Source organism: Acartia tonsa, chromosome 9 (assembly GCF_053477335.1).
Source record: "Acartia tonsa isolate MP-2025a chromosome 9, ASM5347733v1, whole genome shotgun sequence".
Taxonomy (NCBI): Eukaryota; Metazoa; Arthropoda; class Copepoda; order Calanoida; family Acartiidae; genus Acartia; species Acartia tonsa.
This window is the reverse complement of record NC_137268.1, coordinates 44,161,953-44,180,670: the sequence shown is the minus strand read 5'-3', so window position 1 is coordinate 44,180,670 and position 18,718 is coordinate 44,161,953. Positions and strand designations below refer to the sequence as shown.

The 18,718-nt window shown below is 36.9% G+C and overlaps 1 protein-coding gene across 8 annotated transcripts in view; it reads right to left on the bottom strand.

The window, feature by feature from the left end:
- Positions 1–18,718, bottom strand: part of LOC145329033 (rho guanine nucleotide exchange factor 10-like) — a 216,333-nt gene that overhangs the window by 11,843 nt on the left and 185,772 nt on the right. For all 8 annotated transcript variants that reach the window (XM_080173043.1, XM_080173040.1, XM_080173042.1 and 5 more), the window contains 5 exons: positions 17,922–18,024; positions 14,931–15,014; positions 14,104–14,160; positions 13,519–13,576; positions 13,076–13,190 (listed from right to left, as the gene is read on the bottom strand). In XM_080173043.1, coding sequence (XP_080029169.1) covers positions 13,076–13,190; positions 13,519–13,576; positions 14,104–14,160; positions 14,931–15,014; positions 17,922–18,024 — 417 coding nt within the window. The remainder of the gene's footprint in view (positions 1–13,075; positions 13,191–13,518; positions 13,577–14,103; positions 14,161–14,930; positions 15,015–17,921; positions 18,025–18,718) is intronic.

Here is an 18,718-nt window from a genome sequence, read left to right as displayed (position 1 = left end):
TTTTATGGGTGCTGTGCTCAAAAATACTACCAAAAATAGTGATAGCCAATCCATGTGGCAGTTGAGTAATAGCTGCTGCTCAGCTGCAAGCGGCCAAGAGTAGAATGAGTAGATAGGGCTTGTGACGTGTCTAGGGGTAGGTTTTTATGGGTGCTGAGCTAAAAAATGGTACCAAAAATAGTGGCGGCCAATCTATATGGCATCTGAGCAACAGCTGCAGCTCATATGGGAGCGGCCAAGAGTAAAATGAGTACATAGGGCTTGTGACGTGTCTTGGGGTAAGTTTTTATGGGGAATGAGCTCAAAAATGCTCCCAAAAATAGTGGCGACCCATCCATATGGCAGCTGGGTAACGGCTGCAGCTCAGCTGGGGGAGGCTAAGAGTAGAATGAGTAGATAGGGCTTGTAGGCTGTAACTGTTATCCAGCTGCCATATGGATGAGCCGCCACTATTATTGGTAGTATTTTGAGCTCAGCACTCATAAATACCTACCCCTGGACACATCACAAGCCCTATGTACTCATTCTACGGGTATAGTCCTTTCCATGACATCGCTCCATATGGGGCGATGATTTTCTATAGCTCCTTCAAGGAGCTATAGCATAGCCTCTTATCATATGGAGCGATGTGATAGCCCCTTTTAAGGAGCGTTCATATCGCCTCTTATGATAAGAGGCTATGCTATAGCTCCTTCATGGCCTCTTAATAGCTCCTTTGAAGGGGCGTTCATATCGCCTCTTATGATAAGAGGCTATGCTATAGCCCCATGATGGCTCCTTTATAGCCTCTCCATCGCCCCTCCGTAGTCCCTTACCTTAATTTATATAACAACCCACTTGATGGCCCCTACATCGCTCCTCCATCGCCCCTTCTCCAAATTTATATTACATTGTACTTTGATGGCCCCTACATCGCTCTTACATCGCTCCTACATCGCTCCTTCATCGCTCCTTCTCCAAATTTATATTAAATTGTACTGTGATGGCCCCTATATCGCTCCTACATCGCTCCTTCTCCAAATTTATATTAAATTGTACTGTGATGGCCCCTACATCGCTCCTTCATCGCTTTTACATCGCCCCTTCATCGCTCCTTCTCCAAATTTATATTACATTGCAACTTGATGGCCCCTACATCGCTGCTACATCGCTCCTTCATCGCTCCTACATCGCCCCTCCATCGCTCCTACATCGCTCCTTCTCCAAATTTATATTAAATTGTACTGTGATGGCCCCTACATCGCTCCTACATCGCTCCTTCATCGCTCCTACATCGCCCCTTCATCGCTCCTTCTCCAAATTTATATTACATTGTACTTTGATGGCCCCTACATCGCCCCTACATCGCCCCTCCATCGCCCCTCCATCGCTCCTACATCGCCCCTCCATCGCTCCTTCATCGCTCCTTCTCCAAATTTATATTACATTGTACTTTGATGGCTCCTACATCGCCCCTCCATCGCTCCTACATCGCCCCTCCATCGCTCCTACATTGCTCCTTCATCGCTCCTTCTCCAAATTTATATTAAATTGTACTGTGATGGCCCCTACATCGCTCCTACATCGCTCCTACATCGCTCCTACATCGCTCCTTCATCGCTCCTACATCGCCCCTTCATCGCTCCTTCTCCAAATTTATATTACATTGTACTTTGATGGCCCCTACATCGCCCCTCCATCGCTCCTACATCGCCCCTCCATCGCTCCTACAACGCTCCTTCATCGCTCCTTCTCCAAATTTATATTAAATTGTACTGTGATGGCCCCTACATTGCTCCTACATTGCTCCTTCATCGCTCCTACATCGCCCCTTCATCGCTCCTTCTCCAAATTTATATTACATTGCAACTTGATGGCCCCTACATCGCTCCTACATCGCTCCTCCATCGCTCCTTCATCGCTCCTATATCGCCCCTTCATTGCTCCTTCTCCAAATTTATATTACATTGCAACTTGATGGCCCCTACATCGCCCCTTAATAGCCCCTTACCTTAATTTATATAACATAGCCCCTACATAGCCTCTCCATCGCCCCTTACCTTAATTTATATAACATAGCCCCTACATAGCCTCTCCATCGCCCCTTAATAGCTCCTTACCTTAATTTATATAACATAGCCCCTACATAGCCTCTCCATCGCCCCTTAATAGCCCCTTACCTTAATTTATATAACATAGCCTCTACATAGCCTCTCCATCGCCCCTTAATAGCCCCTTACCTTAATTTATATAACATAGCCCTACATAGCCTCTCCATCGCCCCTTAATAGCCCCTTACCTTAATTTATATAGCATAGCCCCTACATAGCCTCTCCATCGCCCCTTAATAGCCTCTTACCTTAATTTATATAATCCTTACCTTAATATATATAACATAGCCCCTACATAGCCTCTCCATCGCCCCTAAATAGCCCCTTACCCTAATTTATATAACATAGCCCCTACATAGCCTCTCCATCGCCCCTTAATAGCTCCTTACCTTAATTTATATAACATAGCCCCTACATAGCCTCTCCATTGCCCCTTAATAGCCCCTTACCTTAATTTATATAACATAGCCTCTACATAGCCTCTCCATCGCCCCTTAATAGCCCCTTACCTTAATTTATATAACATAGCCCTACATAGCCTCTCCATCGCCCCTTAATAGCCCCTTACCTTAATTTATATAGCATAGCCCCTACATAGCCTCTCCATCGCCCCTTAATAGCCTCTTACCTTAATTTATATAATCCTTACCTTAATATATATAACATAGCCCCTACATAGCCTCTCCATCGCCCCTAAATAGCCCCTTACCCTAATTTATATAACATAGCCCCTACATAGCCTCTCCATCGCCCCTTAATAGCCCCTTACCTTAATTTATATAACATAGCCTCTACATAGCCTCTCCATCGCCCCTTAATAGCCCCTTACCTTAATTTACATAACATAGCCCTACATAGCCTCTCCATCGCCCCTTAATAGCCTCTTACCTTAATTTATATAATCCTTACCTTAATTTATATAACATAGCCCCTACATAGCCTCTCCATCGCCCCTTAATAGCCTCTTACCTTAATTTATATAATCCTTACCTTAATATATATAACATAGCCCCTACATAGCCTCTCCATCGCCCCTAAATAGCCCCTTACCCTAATTTATATAACATAGCCCCTACATAGCCTCTCCATCGCCCCTTAATAGCCTCTTACCTTAATTTATATAACATAGGCCCTACAAAGCATCTCCATCGCCCCTTAATAGCCCCTTACCTTAATTATATAACATAGCCCCTACATAGCCTCTCCATCGCCCCTTAATAGCCTCTTACCTTAATTTATATAACATAGCCCCTTCATAGCCTCTTCATCGCCCCTTACCTTAATTTATATAACATAGGCCCTTTATGGCTCCTGTACAGCCTCTGTAATTGTATTGCCCCTTCATTATAGAAGGTAGGGCATTAAGGTAAGGAAGGAATGTGACCCTCTACAGTTTTAAATTTAAGTTTTAAAAGGATGACAACATTTATAAAAGCAAAGCTCTGAAACGGTAGAAAAAAGTTTAATGAACATTAATAATGTAGAGTGTCAGAACTGAATAGTCAGAACATAAATTTAAAATTCGAAACAAAATTGTAAGTAAATTTATTGAGAAATTGCTTACATGCAGGAAAATGCTTAAGGACGTACTCACATTTTTTGGACTTGATTATAGATATGATTCGCTTATAACATTCTATTTTGTTGTCCTAGGAATCAGTATCCCAGAAATCAGATTAATCGGATAATTTTGATACATAAAAATTTGTTCTAAGTTAATAATTAGTATGCTTAAAATGGACGTACGGATATTCTGATAATGATTATAGACTTTCTAAATCGTACCTTTCTACTACAGGAATCACATGCCTAAATTAACGAAAATAGCTAACCGTTACAGACGTACGGACTGATCCTTAATATAGAAAAGCTTTGCTTTTAAAAAGTTAAAAAGATTTTTTGAGGGGATTGGGTAATAATTTTCTTGGGTTGAATTTTCTGGGAGGGTGGAGATACCCTCCCTCGAAATAATTATAAACCCTCTATGAACTTAAAAGAAGCTTCACTGTAAAGGAGAACCATATAGGTTCAGCGGTTAGCTTTTCTACAGACAAAAAAAAGATTACTACTTTATATAATAGGTTATGAAAAAGGAAAAAAAAGCAAGATAACAAGGATAACAACATTCACAAAAGCAAAGCTCTAAAATCAGGAGGTCAAACATAAATTTTGTTAAAATTAGCGTAAATCTATAATACAAAGTAGAATGATGTCTGTCCATCAATCTGTCTGTCTGTCCGTCTGTCTGTCCGTCTGTCAGTCCTTAAGATCTCGGTAACCACTGGACCGATTATATTCTACTATTCAGGGAATATACCTACTGGTCCTGTGGTGGTTTTAGGCTATTTTCTTGGGGGGTGGGATACCCCCAACCCCCCCAAAAACAAAAAAATCCCCCCCCATTTTTTTTTTGCTGAAGATTTTCTTGGTCCTATTACGAATTTCGCCAAAAAAAATTTTTATCACCTCTTGGGGCAAAGCCCCTAGAGGCTAGGGGCGAATCTGCTAGTATAGAATATAGTAAAAGGGCATAATTTTATTTTTAGTATTTGATTATAATACTAAACCTTGTTGTCCTAAGAAACATTACTCCAAAACCCAGATGAATGGGACAATGATATTATACAAAAAAATGGACGTACATACTTTCTAGTAATGAATATAGTATTGTACCCAACTGTTATAGAAATCATTCTGCAAAGTTTGAAATCGATAGGATATTTATAACATGTCTAAATTAAAGAAAATGTCGTCAAACCGTTTGGACGTACGGACAAACCAATCCTTACTATAGAAAAGTTTCGCATTTAAAAAGGAAAATTATAATGAAAATATAATGAATTAATAAAATAAATATAAATAATATAATAACATAATGAAATAAAGAAAAAAGAATAAACTAAGAGAATGAAATTTTTTAGTTAAATAGAATATTGAATAAGGATCATATAATGGACAAACAGACAAAGTAAGTTATAGAGCAGACTTTAAGAGAATATGCTATTACTCAAAGATTATCACGAAACCTAAGTCTTTTGAAGCATAATTGAGAGACAGACAAAATAATTTATAGACTGGATATACATATGTCATGGGAATATTCACTAAAAATCTCAACAGTCTATCTTTAACAATAGCAGAGAAAACCACATGCTTAACTTAATGAGAAGAGCAATGACGAAAGGACTAACCCTAATTGTAGAAAAGTCTCTCTTTTAACAAAAAAAGTATTTTTTTTGGTCTGAAGCTTAAAAATTTCATAAACTGACTAAATTCTCCATTTAAGGGAAGCTTCACATAGGTCATGGGATGGTTTTTTGCTTTTTCATTTTCAGATTTAAGCCCCTAATTGGTTTAGGCTATTTTTCTGCCTCCTTACATTAAAAAGAGCGCAGCTGCAAGTGAATAAGAAAAGAGAAATATAAAAGAAGAATACATATTATCCTATTATATAAAGTAGTAAAACATAAACAAACGTTGGAGTGGACAAACCTAGGAATGGGACAATCGTCGGAGTGGACATTGCTTATGTAAAACGCAGGAGTGTCTTTTATTTTATTTATAAGATAAAAATCTTTCAAAACAAAAAAAATCTTGAATATCTTTTCTCACAGACTGAAATTTTAAAATCAGTCTAACAGTTTTCCAAAGTAGGTAAGTTCTATCGAAAGGCAAAGGTTTGAAACAGATAGAACATTTCATTAAACTAAAACATATTTTTTTCTCACATTGTTTACAACTGTCAAATATGTTTTTTTATATGCCTAACCCCTGCAGGGGGCTTATTTGTATATTTATATCTTAACCTAACCTAACCTGTGTAGAAATAACTAAACAAATGTTGTTGAAACCTAATTTTTAAGATATTATAGACACTTCTGCGTTTTACTTATATAATGTCCACTCCGACATTTGTCCGAAACATCCTGCGTTTGTCCACGTTAATAAGGCTTTCTGTTCTGAAACTTAAGATCTCAATAACTACTAAACAGATTGGGCTTTCTATTTCAGGTAAGCTTAATATTTGTCTTGTAATGGCTTTAGGCTATTTTATTTTAAGTCGAGGGATGGTTTTAGGCTATTCTATTTTAAGTCCTGGGAAGGTTTTAGGCTTTAATTCATTCCCCTTTGAATACAGAGCCAATAGATGCTGGGGGCGTAGCCGCTAGTCGATATACAAAGTTTTTTTTTGTCTGTAGCAAAGGATCTCGTTTGCTGCTAAACCGATATGATGTATGTCTGTCTGTCTATACCGTAGGATCTTGCTAACCGCTGAGTCCTGAGATGATTTTAAGATAGTTTATTTTTTTTCCTTATAATAAAATAACAGGATATTTGTCCATAAAAAGCGAAGCAATATCTTAATTTTTGTTGTTGGAACTGTTATTCAGTTGATTATACCAAGGATCTAAAGGAATAAGACAATGGCCGATAAATTTTTATCCATCCCTAATAACGATACACAAAATTGCAACACTACAACCAAAATATGACAAAAGTCCCCAAAGTTTTGAGCCAACGAATAAGAAAACTTCATTATAAAACTTTGGAGACTATTGTAAAAATTGCCTAATGTTTCCTTTCTCCCTGAGATTATACAGACTATCCTTAAACTAATATTTACATTAACGTAACAGGATGTTTATCAGTATCAACTGAACCGATATGCTTCTCCTTTACATTGAAGCTTATTTTACTCGCAGGAAAAGTTTTCATTTTGGGGAGGGGACCAACACTTTCAGCCCCCGGAAGGTATCACTTCCCTTAAATTCTTAACCTTCCCCCTCCCCCCCTCTCCACCACATCTATTCATTAAAGTACTCCTAGGGTCATCTATGGGATTAGTCGTTAGTGACTTAAAAATAATTCAAGTGCAATGATATATTTACCAAATTAATACGACAATTTTGTATACATTTTTTATGAAAAAAAATTATTTTGCCACAGGCAGCCAAAAAATAAGCAGCAAATATTTCAAAAATGCTCTGATAATCAGAGATCTACAGGGATAAGACGATTGTCGATAAAATGATATATATACATATATACAGTGTGTTTTTTATGAGAACTTTTTTGAAAGCAATTTTACCTTACTTATAGTTATCAGAATTTAATGATTAATGGCTTATTCTCTTCTTTTTTATAACCTTTAATAGAAAAGCAAAAAATATTTCAGTTTTTATTCAAAAAGTACAGTAAATTAAAAAATTTAAAACTTAGGTGTCAACATCTAAAAATGGTTTTAGTGCATTTTTCTTATAATCTACCTTTGCAAGAATGGCTGCAAAACGCTTCAAAGTTGAGATATAGAGCTAAAAATTTATATAGATACTATTTGTGACATGTACTAGAACATTTTGAAATTTGAAGGCCATATCTCAACCAGGGAGGGAATACTGGCCCCCCAATGTACTCCCTCCATTCTTGGAAAGGGTAGAAGATTTGAGCATAAGAAAAATGCGCTAAAACCATTTCTCGTATTCATTTGAATCCGGTGGATAGGAACCGGTTCTCATCCATACGAAAAAACTATGTCTAGCATCGTATTATATCCAGCTTTCTACGAATATAGATATGTACAATCATAAGATTAAACCCAGTTTTTTTAGCCGGTGCCTTCGGCACCTCGGGCCTAAAAAAACTAGTTTTAATCTCATAATTGTACTTTTTATATCCGCGGAAAGCCGTTTATAATACTATGCGAGAAATAACTATTTTAGATGTTGACACCCATGTTTTGAAATTTTGAATTTACTGTACTTTTTAAATAAAAACTGAAATATTTTTTTGCTTTTCTGTTAATGGTTATAAAAAACGAAGAGAATAAGCCATTACTCATTAAATTCTGATAACTATAAGTAGGGTAAAATTGCTTTCAAAAATGCTCTCATAAAAAAAACACTGTATATATATGTATGTTTATATATTAATTATTCCCATTGATGATTCACAAAATTACCCCTTCTTTAGTTTAGAATTAGTGGTTAAAACATTTAGACACTCAACTTAATGAACTAAACAATCACAAAACAATAAAAAGTCCCCAAGGTTGTTAATCTAACGAATAAGAAAACGGTATTATAAAACTTTGGAGACTAGACAGCACTCTTGGATAAGCCAACTTATAACACTTTGGGAACTATCCTAATCCTCCCTGGCGAAATGACAATGAGATTTTTTGGTAAATTTGTGGCAAACTTTATACTTAATAAATTAGCACTTGCCAAAATTATACTGGAGAGATATTTCATTGAAGGATAAATCTTTTTTTTTGCCCAAACTTTTCGTCAGCCAATAATAACAGATAAGTTAAACATTGTAAAAATAATATAGTAACTTAACTCGAGTTGTCAACGGCAGAAATTAGGTCCTGAGATGGTTTTAGGCCTGGAAAGGTTTATAACAATTTTATCTGTATTTCTTAAAATAAATTAACAGAATCTTTGTCTGTATGTATGAATGTCTGTCTGTACCGAAGGATCTTGCTAACCGCTGAACCAATATGGTTCTCCTTTACAGTGAAGATTCCTATAGGTCCTGAGATCGTTCTCTTAGATCCTGAGATCGTTCTCATAGGTCCTGGGGAGGTTAATAACTATTTTATTTTAATCCTTATAATAAAGTAACAGGATCTTTGTCTGTATGTATGTAGAGGCTATGTTATATAAATTAAGGTAAGGGGCTTTTAAGTGGCGATGGAGGGCTATTAAGGGGCGATGGAGAGGCTATGTTATATAAATTAAGGTAAGGAGCTATTAAGGGGCGATGGAGAGGCTATGTAGGGGCTATGTTATATAATTAAGGTAAGGGGCTATTAAGGGGCGATGGAGATGCTTTGTAGGGCCTATGTTATATAAATTAAGGTAAGAGGCTATTAAGGGGCGATGGAGAGGCTATGTAGGGGCTATGTTATATAAATTAGGGTAAGGGGCTATTTAGGGGCGATGGAGAGGCTATGTAGGGGCTATGTTATATATATTAAGGTAAGGATTATATAAATTAAGGTAAGAGGCTATTAAGGGGCGATGGAGAGGCTATGTAGGGGCTATGCTATATAAATTAAGGTAAGGAGCTATTAAGGGGCGATGGAGAGGCTATGTAGGGCTATGTTATGTAAATTAAGGTAAGGGGCTATTAAGGGGCGATGGAGAGGCTATGTAGAGGCTATGTTATATAAATTAAGGTAAGAGGCTATTAAGGGGCGATGGAGAGGCTATGTAGGGGCTATGCTATATAAATTAGGGTAAGGGGCTATTAAGGGGCGATGGAGAGGCTATGTAGGGCTATGTTATATAAATTAAGATAAGGGGCTATTAAGGGGCGATGGAGAGGCTATGTAGAGGCTATGTTATATAAATTAAGGTAAGGGGCTATTAAGGGGCGATGGAGAGGCTATGTAGGGGCTATGTTATATAAATTAAGGTAAGGAGCTATTAAGGGGCGATGGAGAGGCTATGTAGGGGCTATGTTATATAAATTAAGGTAAGGGGCGATGGAGAGGCTATGTAGGGGCTATGTTATATAAATTAAGGTAATGGGCTTTTAAGGGGCGATTGAGAGGCTATGTAGGGGCTATGTTATATAAATTAAGGTAAGGAGCTATTAAGGGGCGATGGAGAGGCTATGTAGGGGCTTTTTTATATAAATTAAGGTAAGGGGCTATTAAGGGGCGATGGAGGAGCGATGGAGGAGAGATGTAGGGGCCATCAAAGTACAATGTAATATAAATTTGTGGAAGGAGCGATGAAGGGGCGATGTAGGAGCGATGGAGGAGCGATGTAGCAGCGATGTAGGGGCCATCAAGTTGCAATGTTATATAAATTTGGAGAAGGAGCGATGAAGGGGCGATGGAGGAGCGATGTAGGAGCGATGTAGGAGCGATGTAGGGGCCATCAAGTTGCAATGTAATATAAATTTGGAGAAGGAGCGATGAAGGGGCGATGGAGGAGCGATGGAGGAGCGAAGTAGGAGCGATGTAGGAGCGATGTAGGGGCCATCAAGTTGCAATGTAATATAAATTTGTAGAAGGAGCGATGAAGGGGCGATGTAGGAGCGATGTAGGGGCCATCACAGTACAATTTAATATAAATTTGGAGAAGGAGCGATGAAGGAGCGATGTAGGAGCGATGAAGGAGCGATGTAGGGGCCATCAAGTTGCAATGTAATATAAATTTGGAGAAGAAGCGATGAAGGGGCGATGTAGGAGAGATGAAGGAGCGATGTAGGAGCGATGTAGGGGCCATCACAGTACAATGTAATATAAATTTGAAGAAGGAGCGATGAAGGGGCGATGTAGGAGCGATGGAGGGGCGATGTAGGAGCAATGGAGGGGCGATGTAGGAGCGATGGAGGGGCGATGTAGGGGCCATCAAAGTACAATGTAATATAAATTTGAAGAAGGAGCGATGAAGGGGCGATGTAGGAGCGATGGAGGGGCGATGTAGGGGCCATCAAAGTACAATGTAATATAAATTTGGAGAAGGAGCGATGGAGGAGCGATGAAGGGGCAATGTAGGAGCGATGTAGGGGCCATCAAGGGACTAAGATATATATAATAGTGAAGGGGCCATGAAGAGGCGATATTTAATTAAATAGCCCCTTGGGATAAGAGGACATATCATTACCTCTTTAGAAGGGGCGATAAAGGAGCGATAAAGGATCATTTAATCGCCTCTTAGGGCAAGGGGCTATTAAATCGCTCCTTTCAAGGAGTCATAACATCGCCTCTTGTTATATGGGGCTATTAAATCGCCCCTTTCAAGGAGCCATCACATCGCCCCATGTCATAAGAGGCGATCAATTAAAATCATCGCCCCATATGGAGCGATGTCATGGAAAGGACTATACCCCATTCTACTTTCGGCCGCTCCCAGCTGAGCTGCCGCCGTTACCCAGCTGACACATGCATGGGTCACTACTATTTTTGGTAGCATTTTGAGCTCAGCACTCATAAAACCTTCCCTAAGACACATCACAAGCCCTATCTACTCATTCTACTCTTGGCCGCTCCTAGCTGAGCTGTAGCTGTTACTCAGCTGCCATATATGGATTGGTCGCCACTATTTTTAGTAGCATATTTGAGCTCAACACCCATAAAAACCTACCCTGAGACACGTCACAAGCTCAATCTTTTCATTATACTTTTGGTGGCGCGCAGCTGAGCTGCAGCTGTTACCCAGCTGCAATGTGGATGGGTCGCCACTATTTTTGGTACCATTTTTGAGCTCAGCACCCATGAAAACCTACCCCTAGACACATCACAAGCCTTATCTACTCATTCTACTCTTGGCCACTCGCAGCTAAGCTACAGCTGTTACTCAGCTGCCATATGGATGGGTCGCCACTATTTTTGGTAGCATTTTTGAGCTCAGCACCCATGAAAACCTACCCCTAGACATGTCACATGCCCTATGTACTCATTCTACTCTTGGCCTCTACCAGCTGAGCTTCGGCCGTTACCCAGCTGCCATATGGATGGGCTGCCACTATTTTTGGTAGCATTTTTGAGCTCAGCACCCATAAAAACCTACCTCTAGACACGTCACAAGCCCTATCTACTCATTCTACTCTTGGCCGCTCGCAGCTGAGCTGCAGCTGCAGCTGTTACCCAGGTGCCATATGGATTGGCCGTCACTATTTTTAGTAGTATTTTTGAGCTCAGCACCCATAAAAACCTACCTCTAGACACGTCACAAGCCCTATATAATCATTCTACTCTTAGCCACTCACAAATGAGCAGCAGCTATTACTTAACTGCCATAGGGATTGGCCGAAAATATTTTTAGAAGCATTTTTGAGTTCAGCACCCATAAAAACCTAATCCTGGACACGTCACATGCCTCATTCTACTCTTGGCCTATCTCGTCTGAGCTGCGGCCGTTACCCAGCTGAGCTGCGTCCATTACCCAGCTGCCATGTGGATGGGCCTCCACTATTTTTGTTAGCATTTTTGAGCTCAGCACCTATAAAAACCTACCCCTAGACACGTCACAAGCCCTACTACTTATTCTACTCTTGGCCGCTCGCAGCTGAGCTGCAGCTGTTACCCAGCTGCCATAGGGATTGGCCGTCACTATTTTTAGTAGCATTTTTGAGCTCAGCACCCATAGAAACCTACCCCTAGACATGTCACAAGCCCTATCTACCCTTTATACTCTTGGCGGCACCCAGCCGTTTTCAGCCGGTTCTAGCCGTTTAGCAGCTGGTACTAAAAATTTTAAAAAATGGTTATAATTATCATTTAACCTGAATTAAACCAGAAATATGTTTTAAAAAGTTGATTCCTACGTAATTAATGATGATTTTGCCCTAAAAATAGGCAAAAAACGGCTAAACGGCTGAGCTGCCAGCCGCCAGCCGTTACTTTTCCAACTTTTTGTTCGATTTAGGGAAAATAGACCTATCAAGGATTACTCATGCAAAATTTCAGATCGAAATTCGAATTCTAAGTGCCATTTGCTCACTGATTACAAGATGGTTGCATCTAAAAACCCCCCCCCTTAAATAAACGACTAAGAATTCAATCTTCAAACACAAAATTCGATATATTGATAGAAAATATGAGAAGAGATATTTAAATCCTTGAGCATTTAAACATTAACAGACTGGTAAAGAGATAATCATAGAAGTTGAATAGATTGATAAATAAATGTACAATTGACAAGAATATGGAAGGAATAGATAAAAAAAAACCGGAGAGAACCTAATATAGAGCAGGTCTGCTCTCTAATAGGTACTCTCTTAGATCTATTTTTATAATGAAGTAAAAGGCTCTCTGTCTGTAGCTTGGATCTCGCTAACCACTCAACCTATTAGGTTCTCCTTTACAGTGTAGCTTCTCACAGGTCCTGGGAAGGTTTATAGCTATTTGGGGGAAGAGTGCCACCACCCTCTTAAGAGAAATCGCCTTAAATCCAAGAAAATAGCTGATATTTTTGATAAACAGCTGCTCTTAACATAGAGGCCTCTAGTTAGAAATAAATCACCTTAGAGTACGTGTTGGCGTTTGAATAAGCAGTGTGTAGCTCGTGCCACACGTGATCTCTGTTTGTACTTCAGAATTCAGAACAGGCAAATGCTGCACGTAAAGTGGAAGCCTCCCTGAAAAGGAAAAATAAGGATAAAATCAACACTAAGATTTGATGAACTAATTCTACAATAAATCAAAAGCAATTAAAAAAAACATTCTTTTTTCCTCAGTAAATCCAAACATCGAGGTAATGTAAAGATTATACCTATTCTTAATCTAACAATTACGATTTTTCATATTTCAAACAGACAAACTTTTAGTCTCATAATATATTTAATTGTCTTCCAATGCAGGTTGATATCTTATCCTTATGCTACACATAATTTTTCAGTATCACAGAGAACCGGTTCTATTCCAATGGATATTAATCGGTTTCGAAGCGATATGGATAAGTTTTACCTGTAAATTTTGATTTGTCTAAAATCTCCCATCCTGGCGAGTTGTGGGGACTTAAAGCCTGAAAAGGATAAAAATATAGCAATGATAAAATTATGTTACTTCTAATTGAAAGATATATCAAATGAAAACCAACCCTTTGATTTCTAACACTTTGTCTTTAGGTCATAATAATGTAAAGTGATGTTCTGTACATATATTTAAAATCAAATAATATACCATATGTAATAAGAGTTGATAAGCGCCTGACATAACAACAGTAGTATACATAAAAACTTTGATTTATACAGACTGACACAGAGTAGCTATACTGCAAACCAAACCAAACCTAATGATTTTTAAAACTTACATAACATCAGATATAATAAGTAGGTAAAAATTATGTAATTGTACTTTTATATTAAAAAAAGTTACACTTCCTCCAAAAAACCACAATGACAATAAAAATACTCAAAAAAGACAAGAATGAAAAGTAATTTTTATAACATGTAACAGCACAAAAATCTTCATTACTTAAAGAAAAAACCCACAACAAATAAAGCGCTAAGCCACGTGATATTGCGACGTCATAATAATTTTGAAACTTACCAATCTAGCTAAACGAAGCTCAGTCACCCAATCTTGTTTAACCGCCGGAGATTTCATCTAAAATTAAGATTTAGTTAAGACTTTTTATTTATCTTTGTCATTCTATCCTTCCTATCTATCTATCTTTCTATCATTGTTTCTATTTTTCTTTTCTGCTATTCTATTGTATTTGTCATTCTACTTAAATCTATCTATCTGTGAAATTTAGGGCGGGTCGATTTGCAAGCATTTTGGGATTTTCACAATAGTAGACATTGACAAGGGTTACTGGGCCAATATAAAACCCTGTAAAACTTGAAAGGGGTTTTGTAATCCAAAAACAACAGGCGCGCAGGGGGTATAAAATTTGCCCACTCCCTTATAAAACCAAAAATTTAAATATTTTTTAAAACGGTTTTCAGATTCATAATCAGCATTTCAATGCGGTCATTTTGATATGCAACATGCCGTTGTTTAAAGGAATTAATATTTTTGGTTTTATAAGGGGGTGGGCAAATTTTATACCCCCTGCGCGCCTGTTGTTTTTGGATTACAAAACCCCTTTCAAGTTTCACAGGGTTTTATATTGGCCCAGTAATCTTTGCCAATGTCTACTAATGTAAAATCCCAAAATCGACCCACCCATTGTGTATTCTTTTTATCTTAAAATCTATTTTTTTTTTATCTATCCTTTGTCTATCTATCTAACAATGTCTTATTATAATTTTCTGTAAAATCTATCATCTATCTTTACAGGTATATCTATTCTATTATCTATCTTTACAGCAATATCTATCTATCTATTTGTCTTTCTGTCTATCTATCTATCTTTCCAACTATCTATTTACCTGAAATGTTAATGTTTCCAGTTTTTCCTTCCTTTTGATGGCCAAATGTAAACAACTTTTGTCCAACCAACTCATTTCTTCATCCTAAATAAAACAAGATTCAAAATTTAAAAAAAAATAATGTCTTCATCTTAAGGGACAAGACAATAGACGAAAAATCGAAATACTTCGACAATAATGTGAATAAAATTTTTAAAAAATACCCCTCATGTAGATTAATGGTTGAAATGTTTTACCCCATTTTAGTTCGGAATAAATTATAATTCAATAAAGGCACCCATAACCAACGAATAAAACAACGTGGTTATGTAACTTTTGGAACCAGTGTAACTTATAATCTACAGAACCCTCCCTCCCTGATCTTCATGAATAAGATTAACCCTAAAGGAATGGCTGAATAGTTGCATAGTTAGCATTTTATTACTTAATAACTAAGTAATAAGAGTAAAAAGGGGTTTAGATGTAGCTCAAGGGAAGTGGGTATCAAGGGGAGAAATAGTTTTCACTTAGAATTGTTTTCATAATGCCTCTCTTTTGAGAAGAAGTTGTCCTTGTTGACTTTGAGTGCAGTGCAGATGTCATGTCTTTATATTTCAATTTACAAAATTCATGTGCACACATTTATTTATCTTGCAAAATTTAAATATTTTTGTCTTTTTTCACCATTTATTTAAAAAAAATAGTTGTAGAGAAGCAAAGCTTGAAAAAAATACCTTTTGTTTATAAACATTTCCTTTAAAAAACTGTTTTTTTTTACTCTTAACCCAAGCTGATCACCGAATGGCACTTTTTACATTAGGCCTCTCAAGGCTTAGATTTGCCGCATATGAAATCTAAAATGGAAGATTTAAAAAAAACTTATTGCTTTTTAAAAATAAATAGTAATAGATTTTTTTCCAATTAAAATTTTTTTGTACCCGTTGCAACCTAACTTATCCTCACCTAAAGTAATAAACAAACTCTCCCCTAATTCCAAAAACAGGGTGGTTTTCAATGTTCAACTACGTACTTTGAGGGGAAATACCAATGAAATAATATGAGAGTTAAAACCCCAACTAGGCAAGAAAAAAAAAAGAAAAAAAAAGAAAAAAAAGATGATTCAACATGAATAAAAAAAGTGGCAGAATTTGTGTCCCAGATCCTGGAAATTATTTGCTAGGCGCCAGCAAATGCTAAAAATATTATAACTGTTGAGTTTTACAATTGTTATGTCTAAGCTCAGTTGCTCTATAATTTACTTTTAACTTGTGTCTATTGACGTCTTAACCCCTTCCCTCTAGGTTTTTTGCTGAACATTTTTTTTCTTCTACAAAACATTTTTATTAAGAAGAGTAGTTCGTTTCTCAGATGCGATTTCTCTTTATCAAAAAAAAAAAAAAAATGGATAAACCATCCCAGGACCTATAAGAAAGTTCACTAAAAAGGATAGCCATATTGGTCCTGCAGTTACATCCCTCAGAGGTTAAGAATGTTTTAGATGATGAAAGTTAGGTTAAGAGTAGCTCGGGGCAAAAAAATATATTTTCCAATTAATCTGATTGACAAGAACTTATATAAAGTAACAGAATGTCTGTCTGTGTGTGTGCCGAAATATCTCACTAACTGCTGGGTCTAACTATATATGGTTCTCCATTCCACTTTAAGCTGTCCCAAGAAGCCTCTATGAAATATTTTACAGCTACGCTACTCTTTAAAATTTTGTCCTTGTGTACTTTGAACTTAGTTTCTAAGATTCTATAATATCCAAATGTTTAACACTTTGTTAACTTTAATTCAAGTTCATGTGGCAACAGGGAATTATCTTCTAAAAACAAAATGTAATTCTATATCCACAGGGCCCCAAACTTTTAAAATTAGATATGACAATGGACGATAATTTGATGAACAATGATGATAAACAAAATGCTCCTTCTATAGGATTAAATTATTAGTTGAAAAGTTAGGACACTACTAGTTATAATCAACCATTCAAAATTTTATAATATTTCATAAAGTCTTCAGGCCAAATGATGAGAGAATGTCCTTTAAAAACTTTGGGTACTAATATAATTTACAGTTTTATGTCTCTTCTAATATTTGATAAAAAATCCTCCAGTTTTTTCGATTTTCTATCCCTGTAAAAATGTATTAATTTTCTTATGTAAGTTTTCTTATTATCTTAATTTTTTGCAAGTCTTTATAAAATTTATTTGCTAATTGACAATTTTTGATGAGTGATGCTTAAATACTTTTTTTACACTTAAGATTGTTGATATTTTTGTTGTTGTTAGTGGCATAATTCAAATAACAAGAGTAGTTTTCATGAAAACTTATGGCTTTTTTTAATTAAAAAAAACACCAAGATAACAAATTAAAATTAAACTCTATTGGTCTAAGTCAAAATAGTATACATAATTGAATTTATAGACCAAAGTTTTAGAGAAAGGTTATAAAAATCTTATGAAATATTATCGAATACCTATGATAAAATGTTTCTCCAAGTTTGCTAATATAACGACAAACTCCATCTCCCCCTTATGACTTTATCCCATCCCCTCCTCTGACCGTGGAGGAACGTATTGACCAATATCTGAGGACTATACTAGCAATCTTAAGTGACGATAAAAAATACCCATGTAACAATATGGAAGTATTAATTTCTATAGATCCATTTCTCGGGGCCAAAAACTATAATTTTTAGTGAAAAATTATGTTATATTACCCGATACAAAGTTTTTCAGCATTGCTTAAAACCAGTTTTAACCCAGCAGAAATTAATTGGGGCCAAACTGGAATACAAATTTCGGCTCAATTCCATCTGAGTATCCACGGGATATTCAGCTACTATTGGGGTCTTTTTTGGATACTCAGCTACCTGCATTGGGAAAATGTGTGGATATTCAACTACCATTGGGGGAAAAAAAGTTTTTAAACAATTATTTTGGTTAGCCTTTTTTTTACTATTGGGGAATTTGTTGATACTCAGCTGGTATTGAGCCCAAATTTCTTTACCTTTTGCCTAATAGACTTCTGTATGGTGTCTAGAACTCCGTGTAGATAGTTTTGTGTCAGACCTTCGTATTCACACTTCAACCCGGTGGCCATCTGACTTATTCTGAAAAAGAATAATTAATGCTGCAAAAAAGAAAGCAGTTCACCTAAGAGTGACTAGTCGAACACAGAACCCCTCCCCCTTCCTTATTTGAACTTTAAAACAGGTTAATTAGTCAAACGGCTAGGAACCCCGGAGGGTATTGAATAAGAGAAAAAACTCCCTAATTTCAGTTTGTTAAAAAAGTAAGTGATTGTTGCGTTTCAGTGCTTGACATGCACTTGAAGGGAAAGCACCAAAAGAAAAATTGTAAGTGTATAAATAAATCCGCAAATTTTAAATAGACATAATTAACATTTTATCTTTTTACGAAAATGAGCATAGTTAATTACGAAAGTTCTAGGGTTGGGCCGGATACTTTTTTGGCCGGATACCGGATACCGGATATCCGGCTGATTTCAAATGCCGGATATCCGGTAACCGGCCGGATATCCGGCCAACGCCGGATATCCGGCAAATATCCGGTTATCCGGCCAAATTACCGGATATCCGGCCGGATAATCGGCCAAATTACCAGATATTAAAGTAGTAAAAAAAAATTTCTCCAAAAATCTTATATAAATTTACATAAAGTTAAACTTATTCAGAAAAAATGTTCTTCTAGCTTCAATAATAAGAAAATTATAGCCAATTAAGATTTTAAAAAGCAGAGGTTTTTGGTGTAAAGTATAAAAAATTGTAGAGCCGGATATCCGGC